Below are 14369 nucleotides of genomic sequence, written 5' to 3' on the forward strand. Positions count from 1 at the left end.
TAGTTCTGAGATTGGCTTTTATTTTTCTTATATGCTAGCAAAAAGTTATGGATATCTTGTAGCATTTGTCCCCATTTCTTGTACTAGAAGAACATTGCTTCTTTTGCTCCTTTTTAGTTTGTACCTGAGATATGGTTACACAGATTAATTAGTCTTTAGAAACAAAAAACACCTCCTAAGTGGAGAGGTTGTTTATTCCTTCTCCAGAATCTTTTATTTGACAAACCCTTTCTTAGTGGAGAATGAAGGTTTTGGGCAGTAACAATTGCAGCTAAAATCTGATTCACTGATAATGATATATGATAACTTGCTTATTATTCTCACCTCTGAAAGCTGAGTGGTCTCCTCTATTATAAGATTCTTCAGATAATTTATCTAAATCTTCTCTGCCTCTGTATTCAACAGGTTGAAAAGCAAAGAGAAGGCGGCTGGTTTGCTCTTTCTACACATGTGACATAAGTGAAGTTTGTTTTTACAGATCTTGTTTTATTTTTAAATATTTTCTTCATGAACTTCTACTTCCCAGTCCTTGCCTTTTCACGTTGTTCCTTTAGCCCACAGAAATCTATGCATTAGTTCTTCTGGTGGACAGAAGTAAAACATTTGTTATATCTCTGCATTTATTTTGGATGTTGACCTTTTTGAAAGAATACGCATTTAAGAAACAGCATTTTTGACTGAAATTTGACAATTGGGGAATTACAATATCACATTCCAGTCATTTCCTTTGAAGGAATCAAGTTGAGGACATCACAAACCTTTAAAATTTTTCACTATTTGAGTAAAAAAAAACCAAACAACTGTATGACATTTATACCTGCAACAGTTGAATTCCTATTTCTGGCACATAACATATGTCACCTTTGACATCTTTTAATTTTTTTTTTCCCATAAAGAGCAGAGTTGCTATGGGTCAGTCTCTGTAATAAAAGTTTTCTCTCCTGTGTGAGCACAATTACTGACTTAGGAAAAAAATTTTAATACCTTCTTGGTTTCAGACTTACTGCTATGGAAGTCACTGCTTTCCCCACCTTTTTTGAGCATGTTGTTTATAGAGTTATTTTAAAAATGGGTGTGTGAGTATGTTTGTGTTTGTTCAGTAGATGAGAATAGTTGTATATATTATAGAATATGCTTATATGTTTTTAAAAAATGTAAACTTTTGTCTATATTGGTGGGCAATGAATTTCAAATAAAAAATCATAGTAATTTGCATCGTACATTTTCATGTTAACTGTTCTAATAACACCTATGTCAATAAGCTATCTAGTTTCTAAGAGAATAATAATGAGTCAATTCTAGATCTAGTAGCTGAAAAGGGATTATGATTTAAAAATGATTTCTTCTTGGTGTTATCTTGAATGGGGCCATTATGGGACATTAAGCAAATTCTTAATATAAGTATGTTGGCAATTTCCCAGATATGTTGGGCATTGAGTTTTCTTGAACACTTGCTTTTTGAAATATTCCTGCTTTTTATATTTGTCATTGACCAGTTCACTCTGTATTTGCTTGAAACTTTTATTTATTGAGCTCATGCTCAGGCATAGAAATGGAAATTATTTCCTCAAGAAATACTGAATATATTTCCATGAAATCATTTGTATAATTTGCTTGTCCTACATCCTTATTCATTCTTTTGTTTTAACTGACACTGCACTGTGTGTAATTGGTACCTTAATAAATGTTACCCCATTCTGAGTTTATAAACCTTTTTAGTCTCATCCCTTTTTTGTGCTTTTGAAGAACCACACAACTTGTCTTGATCTATGAATTCATTCTCTCATTCTGCTTTTCATTTAACATTTTTCCCAGTGGTCCATTGCCTCATTTTAGTTTCTGGTTCCTCTGAGCTCAGGATTTGACAGTAGCTACGAGCCCCACTATTTTACCCAGTTAATAGTGGCTTATGGATTTTAGCACCCACCCTTTTCATATCACTTCCCTTCTGACAAATTACAAAAGTAAAATTCACAAATCCTTGAGAATGAGAGATGATAAGACATACTGCATTAAGAGCCAACCTCAAGACTCAAAAGATCTGGATTCAAGTTTTACCCTGATACATTTTAGCTGTGTGGCCCTGAGCAAATCACTTAGTTTCACAGTGCTCTATCAAGGAGAGATGATGAATTAGAGAATGTACAAACCTGTATGGATAGAGGGAGTTTTTTCATCTTGGCCTTCTCTTATCAGTGCAATCATTGGACTAGTCCACAATAGATGAAATAAGAAAAGATAGTGGAATTTCATCTCTTCATTTTCAGATTTATCCATGTGTTAGCAGGTTGCCTGCTATTTGATCTATTAAAATGTTATAACAAATGGTAGCCTTCTTCATTTCTTAGACTTTCCTAAGGATCTTTGGGTCTAAATACTAATTAAGCTAGTATAGATTTACACTTTTGTTAACAACTGATCTTCATTAACATTGAGAGTGAGGGGAAATTTTAATTGCTTAACAATGTTTAGGTCAACAGCATTTGCATCCATCTTTAAATTCAGTTTTTACAGTATATACAATACATTAAGTATTTATCACGTAAGAGTATACTAGGAATACGAAGAGAAATATAATGGTCCTTGCTCTTGGGGAGCTTACAAATTGAGGATAAAATCCACCAAAATATGTAAGGCAGAAGGTGGTCTCCCAAAAGAAACTGTCCGCTTATTAAAAATAGGAGGATACCCACTCAACAAGACATAACAAATTTTCTCTTTCACATTCTATTTATACCAGTTGATCAGTAAACATTCAGTGCCTAATATGCACCAGGCACTGTGCTAAGCCATGGGGATATAAGAAGAGGTAAAAGACAGTGCTTACCCTTAAGGAGATCACAGTGTAATAGTACAGACCATGTCTTACAAAGGAACCAAATTAAGGATAATGCAAAACTTGAATTTCTTTGGTTCAGATCCTGTTATTTCATTAGTGTAGGAACACTGAGTGTGTAAATTCCTTCCACCAATGCAGATCTGACAACTTATTTTTTTTAAACCCTTACTTTCTGTCTTAATAACAACTCAAGGACAGAAGGGCAAGGCTAGGCAATTGGCATTAAGTGACTTGCCCATGGTCACATAGCTAGGAAGTTTCTGAAATCAGATTTGAATCCAGGTCCTCCTGACTCCAGGCCTGGTACTCTATCCACTGACCCACTCCACAATCTTGACAACTCACCTTTAGCATAGTTTTGGAGATTTTTCCGAAGAACCTAGAGGTTAAGGGGTTTGGTCATGGCCACATATGTAATTTGCATTAGAGGCTGGGCTTTAGATTCTCCTAAAACTGACTGGTACTGTATCCATTATGTCACACCAAATTTTAAATTATTTAATAAAAGACAGCCTAGGGTGAGGCATTTCTACCTGCAATAATCTACATTTTAAAAATTCATGTCTTTTTATGAAGTATATATGTAAAAAAATTTTCCCATGTGAAATTTGCCCTTGAAGCATAGAAAGGTAGTGATTGCCTCCGTTTGTATTTGAATGACCATATGGCTAATAATGCTTTATATTTTTGTGACATTTGTCAAAGTATCAAAAAGAAACAATTTCCCTTTTGTTTGTACAAAAGCTTCCTGGTAATTCTGGTGCCTGGTTTGGTACTTTGTATATAATATGTGTTTATTAATTGGTAGCTGAATTCCAACTATCTAAATCTCCACACTGTCCACATATATTGCATGAAATATTTGTTTCATATTCCCTTTATTTTACCAAGATTCATCTCTAATAATAATAATAAGTAAGTTTTCCCACATGACCAAAAATCAATTATACAGTCTAGGAAAAAGAAAATATTGATTGCCTTTAGGTGAACTTCATTAAAGATATCAACTCATACCTTAGAAGAAAATGAAATTAATATTCTCAGTTGTGTTTTAACATTTTGAATGCATATTTAGATCTCATTACTCGGGAATACTAACTCACACCTAGGTCACACTTTAATGTTTATTAAGTGCTTTCTTTTCCTTACAACAATTCTGGGAAAGCATATAGGGAAGTTGTTATCATCCTCAGTTTTACCCTAAGTTTAGACAATGATTTCTTCATGGTCTCAAGGGATTATCATTTGGGCATTCTGCCATTCTTGCTCACCCAACGTCCCCGAAGTAGACTGTCTTCAATACACTTGTGTCCCCCTACCTTCTGCTGTTGTCATGTGACCTCAAAGAAAGACGTTATGCATTAGTCTTCACATTGCATGTTGGAAAAAGCTCCTTTAAAATTTTTCACGTTTTGTTGTGTACCAATTAGTATTCTGATGGATAATTCATTGCTAGCAGAACAGAAGAGTTAATCCTTATGTCCTGATCTCTCTTCATCACTCATTGTGATGATGGTTGAAAGTAGTACAGCCAGCATTTTTTTTACCTCATTTGATTCACTTTTATTCTTTGCTGTCATGAAAAATTCAGTTACGAAGGTACACATTCCAACTATCTAAATCTCCACACTGTCCACATATATTGCATGAAATATTTGTTTTATATTCCCTTTATTTTACCAAGATTCATCTCTAAGCCATATAGCACTGATAACTTCTGCAAATGCTTCAATGACTTTTCTTAGGAGTAAAGTCTCCCCTAAATTATTGAAAACTATCTTGAATTACTACAGCAGCACTTGAGAAGAATGGACTTTTGATTGGTGGTGAACACTATACTTTTGTTTTTTGTAGATTATGGCTCATTTGAAAGTGCTGTCTCATACAAACCCAGATATTTGTAGTAGAGTATTTTTGTAGTAGTAAAGAACTAGAGAAAGAAGTAATTGCTAAACAAATTGTGGCAAATGAATGTAATGAAATATTACTGTGCTGTAAGAATCAATAAACACTAATGGGGCCGAGAATCATGGGAACAGTTATGATTTCATGCAAAATGAAGTAAACAGAATCAGGAAAATAATGTATAGAATTACTACAACAATGCAAATGGAAAAAATCCTCCCCCTCTACTCCTCTCCATCCCCCAGTCGCGTAGAATGTGGTATAATTATAATAATAAAGCTTGACCTCTGTGAAGAGTGGGAAGAAGGAGGGATGGAAGGGTGGGGAAAATTGGTTCATTTTGCTGAACTATCCCTGCCTTCCACAACTCCCCACCCCTTAATTTTTGTCCAAAGGGATGACTGGACATCTCACACCCTATACCAAGATAAAGTCAAAATGAATATATGATTTAGACATAAAGGGTGATATTATAAATCAGGGGAACATAGAATTGTCTACCTGTCATATCTTTGGAGAAGGGAAGAATTTATGACCAAAGAAGAGATAGAGAACATTGCAATATATAGGAAGAATAATTTCGATTATATTAAAATTATTTTGTACAAGCAAAACCAATGAAACTAAGATTAGAAAGGAAATGACAAATGGGGGAAAATTCTATAACAAATTTCTCTAATAAAAGTCTTGTTTCTCACATAAAGAACTAAATCAAATTTATAAGAATCCAAGTCATTCTCCAAATGGATAAATGGTCAAAGGATATGAATAAGCAGTTTTCAGATGATGAAACCAAAGCTATCACCATATGAAAAAAGTGTTCTAAATCCATCAATTCTGAGGTACCACCTCACACTTATTAGATTAGCTAATATGGCAGTAAAGGAAAATGATAAATGTTGGAGGGGATGTGGCAAAAATGGGACACTAATGCATTGATGGTGGAGTTGTGAACTGGTCCAACCATTCTAAAGGGCAATTTGGAATTATGCCCAGAAGGCTATAAAACGGTGCATACCCTTTGATTCAGTAACACCACTACTATATCTGTCCCTTGAGAGATTAAAAAAAAAAAAGGAGGGGGGAAGAAGCTACTTGTACAAAAATATTTATAGCTGCTCTTTTTGTGGTGGCAAAGAATTAGAAATTAAAAGTATGTCCCTCAGTTGGGGAATGGCTGAACAAATTGTGGTACATGATGGTTAAGGAATACTTTTGTGCTATAAGGAATGATGAACAATATGATTTCAGAAAAAAACTGAAAAGATCTACATGAACTGATGCAAAGTGAAATAAGCAGAACCAGTAAAACATTGTACACAGTAACAACAATATTGTGGAATGATCAAATATGAGAGATATAGCTTTATTGCCAATTCAATGATACAGGGCAGTTCTGAGGAACTTATGACAAAGAAGCTATCTACCTCCAGAGAAAGAACTGCTAGAATCAGAATGCAGATGAAAGTTACGATTCTTCAATTGTTTATTTGGGTTTATGCTTTGGGGTTTTGGTTGTATAAGATTACTCACAAAAATGTGCTTTACATGATAATACATATATAATCCAGATTGAATCATCTGCCAGCACCAGGAGGAGGAAAGGAAGGGAGAGAGGGAGATAAATTCAATAATTTAGGAAAAGTGTGGAGATTTGTTATAACATGTAATTGGCAATAAATAACTAAACATATATAAACATGACTGGAGAGGGAAGCAAGAAGAATTTATTTAGAAATGAAGGTTATGTAAAAACAAAACTTTAAAATACTGCTCTAGAGTTCCAAGAGTTATTTCAGTATAATTGTTATACTATTTTATGTATTTAAAAATATTCTAAGAAGGGGTCTGTGACAAAAAAAAAAAAGGTTAATAGTGATATAGGCATTTAGGTAGCTCAGGGGTTAGAAATCCAGGCCTGGAGAAGCAAGGTCCTAGGTTCAAATGGCCTCAGACACTTAGTTCTGTGATTCTGGGCAAGTCACTTAACCCCAATTGCCTAGCCCTTGCCATTCTTCTGCCTTAGAGCCAATTCTTAGTATTGATTGGAAGACAGAAGGTGAAGGTTTTTTAAAAAAAAACAAAACACTCATATAGAGGAAAGAACAGATTTAGAATCAGAACATTGCAGTTCTTTGGACTTCTCTTCAACTTTAAATGAGTTTAGTCTATATGATCTCTAGGGTCCATTATAGATTTCAATAATTTGTGATTTTGTCCATCTAATGTGTGTGTGGAAATTGAGTTGGTAGACAATGAAAACAACTTACTAATACAGTATATGTGAGGACTTTAAACCATGTTCTCTATAGTGTGTGCATTCAGAAATACTTTTTTGTAAGGTTATTTTCATCAGCATCTTAACGTGCTAGGCACCACATATTGCCCCTACCCCAAGATAATTGTTTTCAGCATCCAGTCGTTGGCCCAAGCAGAAAATAGATGTTCAATTTTCCATACTTTTCCCATAAAATAGATAAACTGAAAACGTCAGTTTTTCTGGTGTGTGCGTATGTAAAACCATTGTTTCGATAATGTTAAATGCAAATGTGATGCTTTTATGCACAGTTTCTTGGGACCAAAAAGAAAAACGTTTGAAGAACCTAAACCCATGGTGCAAATTATTCTAAAGCAACTTCAAAAGTATAGACACTAGACCATCCTAATTTCTTGTAACGATAACTTTAAGTTGGGAGGTATGTGAGCAATAAAAAAACAGCCCTATAAATGTGGGAATCTGTCCCGACTCCGCCAGACTTCCTTGCCGAAGAACCCCCAATTGTAAATTCCTGCTGGCTTTTTAAAGACCAACTGCAGGATGGTGCAAGAACGCACGAGTTCGCCAAGTCATGCCACGTTATGAGAAGTCGGATCTCCTTTGTGCTATTCGAAGAGGTTTGCAGCCGACTCATTTCAGCTGCTTACTAAGACTTGGGAGTCGGGGTGCAGTCTTCAGGGTTGCTTTGGTTTTTGAATCCGTACGACCCTCTTAGAAGCGGTAAGCAGGCAGCCACCACCGTTTCCGTAGCCCGGAGACGAAGCAAACCTTTGCCCACGCACGGCCCGCAATCACGTCAGCGGTTGCTATCCTCCTGTCAACTCAGGGATGCTTTTCAGGGTTGGGTCACGGATCCGAGCATGCGCGTTACAGCTCAGCTGAGGCACTCCCTGCCTCCTCTCCCAGAGGGAGGAGAGCTTGTGGTTGCCGTGGTAACGGCAGTAAACGAAGGACGGTCTCAGCCAGTGCCTTAGAGAGAGCTTTACCGCAGATCCCCTGGGTAAGTACCACATCTCAGGAGCTGGGGGGCTCAGCCTCTGCCTCTTCCTTCTAAGAGCAGGCTAACTTCGATTTTCTTAATTCTCGGCCCCACATTTCGCTCCTCTCATCCTCTTCTATGTCCTTGATTTACTGGAATCAAATTTCCCCCCACCCCCAGCTCTCTGTTTTCTTAAGCTTCCCTGAGCACCGCAAAGAGGGAGCGTCTCTTTCCTCATTTATTCATTCAACAAATATAGATGAATATGTGTGAGTGCGTGTGTGTACTGAAACTAGCTGCTTTTAGCTAATACATTGAATGATATATTGGGGATCCCCAAAATTCTGGACAAACTAGAAGGATGGGGTGAATATAACCAAGTGAAGATACGAATGCATGCTCACAGACTGTGGCTAGCTCCTTTCCTAGGAAACTGTATTTATTTCGTATATATTTTTGCATACTTTTTATGTTCATGTTTGTCATGCAGCTAGGTGGTGCTATAGATAAGGTACTGGACCTGAAGGCAGGAAAACTGTAGTTTAAATTCAGTACTAGCTGTGTGACTCTGGGTAAATCACTTAGCCTTTTATTTGCCTCAGTTTCTTCAACTATGAAATGGGGAGGAGGGTAATAACAGGACCCATCTTGCAGTGTTGATTTGAGGATCAAATGAGAAAATTTTGTAAAATGCTTTAGCAACAGTGCTTGACACAAAATATATGCTCCATAAATGCTTATTTATTACCTTCCCCAACAGATGGTAACCTCTTAAAGGGCAGAGACTGTTTAATTTTTGTCTGTTTCTCTAGTACCCACCCTGATGCCTCTCACATATCAGCTCCTTAAATGCAAGAAGTGAGACTCCACATTTAAAACAACAATAACAAAACCTGGTCAAAGCCTTGGAATTAGGGGTAAACAAGACAAATAATTACTGGTAAAACATGCAAGGGGTGGAAGTACATTTTAATATAATTATAAATAAGTGCACGTTTTTAGTGTCAGAAAATTCCATTCTGTGGTACAGATATGTTCATTTTATGACTTCAGATTGCATGTGTTACAATTAAGACTTAAAGCCTCCACCCTACATTAACACATAAGTTGAAATTTTAAACCTCTAAGCTGCACAAATGGTTTGTTTCAGTGCTGCCTGTCTGGTATATTTTTCTTTTTTTCTTTTTTAAACCCTTACCTTCCATCTTGGAATCAATACTCTGTATTGATTCAAGGCAGAAGAGCAGTAAGGGCTAGGCAATGGGGGTCAAGTGACTTGCTCAGGATCACACAGCTAGGAAGTGTCTGAGGGTCATATTTGAACCTAGGACCTCCAGTGTCTAGACCTGGCTCTCAATCCACTGAGCCACCCAGCTGCCCCCATGTCTGGTATTTTTCAATCAGTCAATAAATAAATAGTTATTAAGTGCCTTCTAAATGTCAAACACTGTGCTAAACACTGAAGATACAAAAAGAGGCCAAAGCAGGCCTGGTCTCCAAAAGCTCACAATCTAATCAAGGAGATAGCGAGCAACCTAATATTTACAGTCTACCTAAAGGATAAATAGAAAATCATTAAAAGAAGAAAGGTACTAGAATTAAGAGAAGATGGGAAAGGTTTTCTGTAGAAAATGGGATTTTATATTTATAGCAGCTTTTTTTGTGGTGGCAAAGAATTAGAAACTGAAGCAATGTCTATCAGTTGGGGAATGGCTGAATAAATTGTGGTATATGATGGTGTTGGAATACTATTTTGCTATAAGAAATAATAAGCAGACTGCTTTCAGAAAACCTGGGAAGACTTAATATGAACTGATGCAGAGTGAATGAGTAGAACCAGGAGAACATTATATGTAATAACAGCAATAATTATGATGATCAACTGTGAAAGACATAGCTATTCTCAGCAATGCAGTGGCATAAGAGAATTCCAAAGGACTTACAATGAAAAATGCTGTCTACCTCCCAAGAACCAATGGGAACCTGAACGCAGATCTTTTTAAACTCTGCTTTCCTTCTCTTTTTTGGCCTTTATTTTCTGTTGCAACATGACTAATATGGAAATATGTTTTGTATGACTGAACACGTATAATCTATGTCAAGCTGCTTGCCTCCTCAAGGAGGGAGAAGGGAAGGAGGGAATTTGGAACTCAAAGATTTTTTTTTAAATGTTAAAATTGTTTTTATATATAATTGAGAAAAAATGAAATTAAAACATTCTTTAAAGAAACAAAAGAAGACTGGATATTGGATGTGCTGGGCTAAAATTATGACCTCAGATACTTCCTAGCTGTGTGTCCCTGAGCAACTCACTTAACCAAAATTGCTTAATCCTTACTACTCTTCTGCCTTGAAACTGATATTTAATATTGATTCTAAAACAGAAGTTAAAAATTTAACAAAATTTAAAAATAAAAGAAGCAAAAATGCCAATTTTTTTTTTAAAAAAATGGGATTTTAGTTGGGCTTTTAGAAATCCATGGAAATTGAGGTAGAGATAAAGAAGAAGAGTGTTCTAGACATGGAGGACAGCTCCCCACCAAAATTCCCAGAGCTGAGAGATGGAGTGTCTTGTTTGTAGACAGAGAGAAGCCCATGTCACTGTATTGGTAAGTATATGGTGGGGAATATGGTTTAAAAATTGGAGGGGATTAGGGTATGAAGAGCTTTGAATGCCAGGCAGGATTTTATGTTTGATCCAAAAGGTGATATGGAACCAACAAAGTTTATTGAGCGTGTGTGTGTGTGTGTGTGTGTGTGTGTGTGTGTGTGTTTTGGGGGGGGGGCACGGTCAGACTTATGCTTTGAGAAAAATCATTTTGATGGCTGAATGGAGGATGGATTGGAATCTAGAGAGGCTTGAGGCAGGAAGCCCCACCAGGAGCTATTGTAATAGTCAGGAGGTGACGAGGGCCCTTGCCAAAATGGCAGCAGCGTCAGAGAAGAGAAGAGAATATATTTGAGAGATTTGGGGAAGGTGAAGTTGACAGGCCTTGGCAAACGCTTGGATATGGGGATGAGAGAGAGTGAGGAAACAAGGATGATAGCTAATTTGATAATGTTGCCTTTGACAGTAAGAGAAAAGTTAGAAGTGGTGGGTTTAGGGGGAAAGATTGCCACTTCAGTTTTTGAACATGGCAAGTTTAAGATGTCCACTAGAACTCCAATTTGAGTTGTCTGCAAGGCTGTTGGATGTGCAAGATTAGAAGTCAGTAGAAAAGTTAGGGCAAGGTAAGAATTTTTGAGAATCATCAGCGTAGAGATCGTCATTAAATCCTTGGGAGAGAATGAGATCACCAAGTAAGGTAATGTAAAGGGAGAAGAGAAGAAGATCCAGGATGGGATCTGTAGGACATCTTTAATCAGAGGGCATGACCTAGATGAGAATCCAGCAAAGGAGACTGAGAAGAAGGAGTCTGATAGGTAGGAGGAGAACCAAGAGAGTGGTGTGTGGTGTTCTGAAAACCTAGAGAGAAGAAAGTATTGAGGAGAAGTGTCAAAGGCTCCAGAGAGGATAGGTCAAGGAAACTGAGGATGGGAACTAAGAAATCACTGGTTAACTATAAGGAAAGCAATTTCAGTGGAATTCAGTGGGGAAAAAAGTGGAATGGTAAGATTGGAAGTCAGACTGTAAAGGGTTGAAAAGAGACCAGAAGAAGAGAAAGAAAACAGCAGCTGTTGTAGATGCTCATTTCAAGGACTTTAGCTATAAAGGGGGGGAGGAGATGGTAGAGATGGAAAGCTCAACAGAAAGATGGTTTTTTAATATTCAATAATATTTTATTTTTCCCAATTACATGTAAAAACAATATTTAACATTCACTTTTTTAACATTTTGAATTCCAAATTCTCTTCTTCCCTCTCTTTTCCTCTCCCTGCAACAGTAAGCAGTTTTTTATAGGTTATACATGTGTAATCATGCAAAAAATATTTCCATGTTGGTCGTGTTGTAAAAAAATGCAGACCAAAAAACCCTGATAAAAATGAAATGAAAAATAGTATGTTTCTATCTGCATTCAGATTTTATCAGTTCTTTCTCTGGAGGCAGATGGCATTTATCATCTTGAATCCTTTGGAATTGTTTTGGGTCATGGTATTGTTGAGAAAAGTTAAGTCATTTGCAGCTGATGGTTCCATGATAATGCTGTTATCATGCATAATGTTCTGGTTCTGCTCATTTCACTAGCATCAGTTCATGCAAGTCTTCTCAGATTTTTTACAGAAAGCAACCTGCTAATCATTTCTTTTCTTTGTTTTTATTTAAAAAAAAGAATCTACTTTCTTTCTTAATATAACTTTAAGACAGAAGGGCAAGGCCTAGGCAAAATGGGGTTAAGTGACTTGCCCAGAGTCACATAGCTAGGAAGTATCTTGGGTCAGATTTGAACTCAGGTCCTTTCAACTCCAGTCCTGGTGCTCTGAACACTATACTACTTAGCTGCCCCAGTATATGTAATTTTCTATACCTGTAGTCCCCCACTTCTTTAAAAAAGGATAGAAGTACATTTTCTCAAATAGATGAAATCTTAAAAAATAAATTTTTTATTGATACCTTCTCTTTTTAAAGCACCTCTGGGAGTTTCTATTGTATCTCTCTTAGAGAAACTTTCCTTTAAGAAGAAAAATGAAGAAAAAAAGTTCAGTTAAACTAATCAGCATATTGAAACATGTTAATATACAATAATTGACACTTATGAGCCCCTTCTTCTGCAAAAAAGTGGGACTTAAGTCCAAAAAAGTCTAGACATAGAAAGTGATAGAGAAAATGTTAATGTGGCTTAAACTTAAACTTAAAAGTGTATCATATATGCATTTTTCAAAGAGCTGGTTGCTAGACATTTACCAGTAAATTCATACTTCTATATGTATTATTATGACAGTGGGATAAACATCACAGAGGGAGGAAATTCAGTTTGCCAAAAAAAAAAGGCCTGAAATTAAGCTTTATTGCATAATATCTAATGTTGACTCCAATTTAGGAAGTTGATAAGATTTTAGACAATTTTTAAAAAGGATGCTTTATTTTCATTTTATAAATTGCAAAAATGAAGCATATCACAGTAGATTAGAGCATCATTTATGGAGTCAAGAAGACCTGGGTTCAAGTCCCACCTTTGACCCTTACAGCTGCTGTGATTTTGGGCAAGTGACTTAATAATAATGGCTCATATTTATATATTCCAATTAATTAATTAATTAGATTTATATAACTCTTGAAGGTTTGCAAAATGCTTTACATTTGTTATCTCATTTGGTTCTCACAATCCTGTGGATTAGCTACTAATAATATCCAATTTATTATAATATAATAATTATAATGAATAATAAATTCATTTTTATAAATTTATAAAACAACAATACTAATTATTAATAATATTATATTAGTGAATACTAGCTAAATTATTAGCCCCATTTTACAGTTGAAGAAATTGGGGAAATTAGAGTTTAAGCACCTTTCTCAGGGCAAGTGCCTTTAGTACAGTTTGATTTTGGCTCTCCCTGATTTCATTTCCATTCTCTAGCCATTTGGGGCATCTAGCTGCCCAATCTCTCTGTGCTCCAGGAATCTCTTTAAGATGATAATTGGCAGAACAGTTGCAGATAGGCACCAATTGACTGAGTTTTTTTTTTTTTAAATTGGGAAATTTGAAATAAAAGGTCTGGACAAAAAAGAAAAAAAGCAGCAAATAAAGTGATTTAAATTGCCTGGAGAAAGACATATTAGGAAACTACAGCATTTCCTATGAAAGAAAATGGTTATATAAGCTTTTTGGGAAAGTTTGCTTATACCAGAATGACTCAGGAAGAATTTGGGAGTAATTGCTATTTAGCCATCCAGATTTCAAATTTGAGGTAGGGCCTTTGGTGGGATGCTGAAACTTTTGACCCCAGGGTTGTGTGTGTGTGTGTGTGTGTGTGTGTGTGTGTGTGTGCACGTGTTTGTTTTTTTGCTTATTTATCATTTTTTGGTTCCCTGGAGAAGAGAGGGAAGAGAGTGAGTTGTTAAGGGGAACCATTAGAAAACTGCTGTCTGCAGAGATAACTTACCTCAAGATAGAATTTGTAAATGTGTTTGAGGTTAAGTAATCAAACTTGGTCACCTTCCTCAAAAGGGGAGAACAGAAGAGATTTCGGGGACCTATCCATAGAAGCAGTAATTTGTGGAAACTAGCTAAAGGAATTGGACAATCTTTTCAGTATGTGTCTGGTCTTCTTCTGATGGGGTGATTCAAAGGTGCCTGGAGTCTTTTTACCCCAGGAGAGATGCATATGGAAAGACACCCAACTCCTTTGGTTTACTTCTGAGAATGGAAGATCCAGTGGCACTGGCAGAGTTGGAGAGGTCCTTGTTGGAACCTCTTAGGTGC

General features: G+C 36.3%; 1 protein-coding gene across 1 annotated transcript in view; it reads left to right on the top strand.

The window, feature by feature from the left end:
* SPICE1 (spindle and centriole associated protein 1) overlaps positions 1-1710 on the top strand; it is a 76839-nt gene extending 75129 nt beyond the window's left edge. The window contains exon 18 of the mRNA XM_044670093.1: positions 406-1710. Coding sequence (XP_044526028.1) covers positions 406-459 — 54 coding nt within the window. The 3' untranslated portion in view covers positions 460-1710. The remainder of the gene's footprint in view (positions 1-405) is intronic.
* Positions 1711-14369: the final 12659 nt, after the last annotated feature.

Source organism: Gracilinanus agilis, chromosome 3 (genome assembly GCF_016433145.1).
Source record: "Gracilinanus agilis isolate LMUSP501 chromosome 3, AgileGrace, whole genome shotgun sequence".
NCBI classification, from domain to species: domain Eukaryota; kingdom Metazoa; phylum Chordata; class Mammalia; order Didelphimorphia; family Didelphidae; genus Gracilinanus; species Gracilinanus agilis.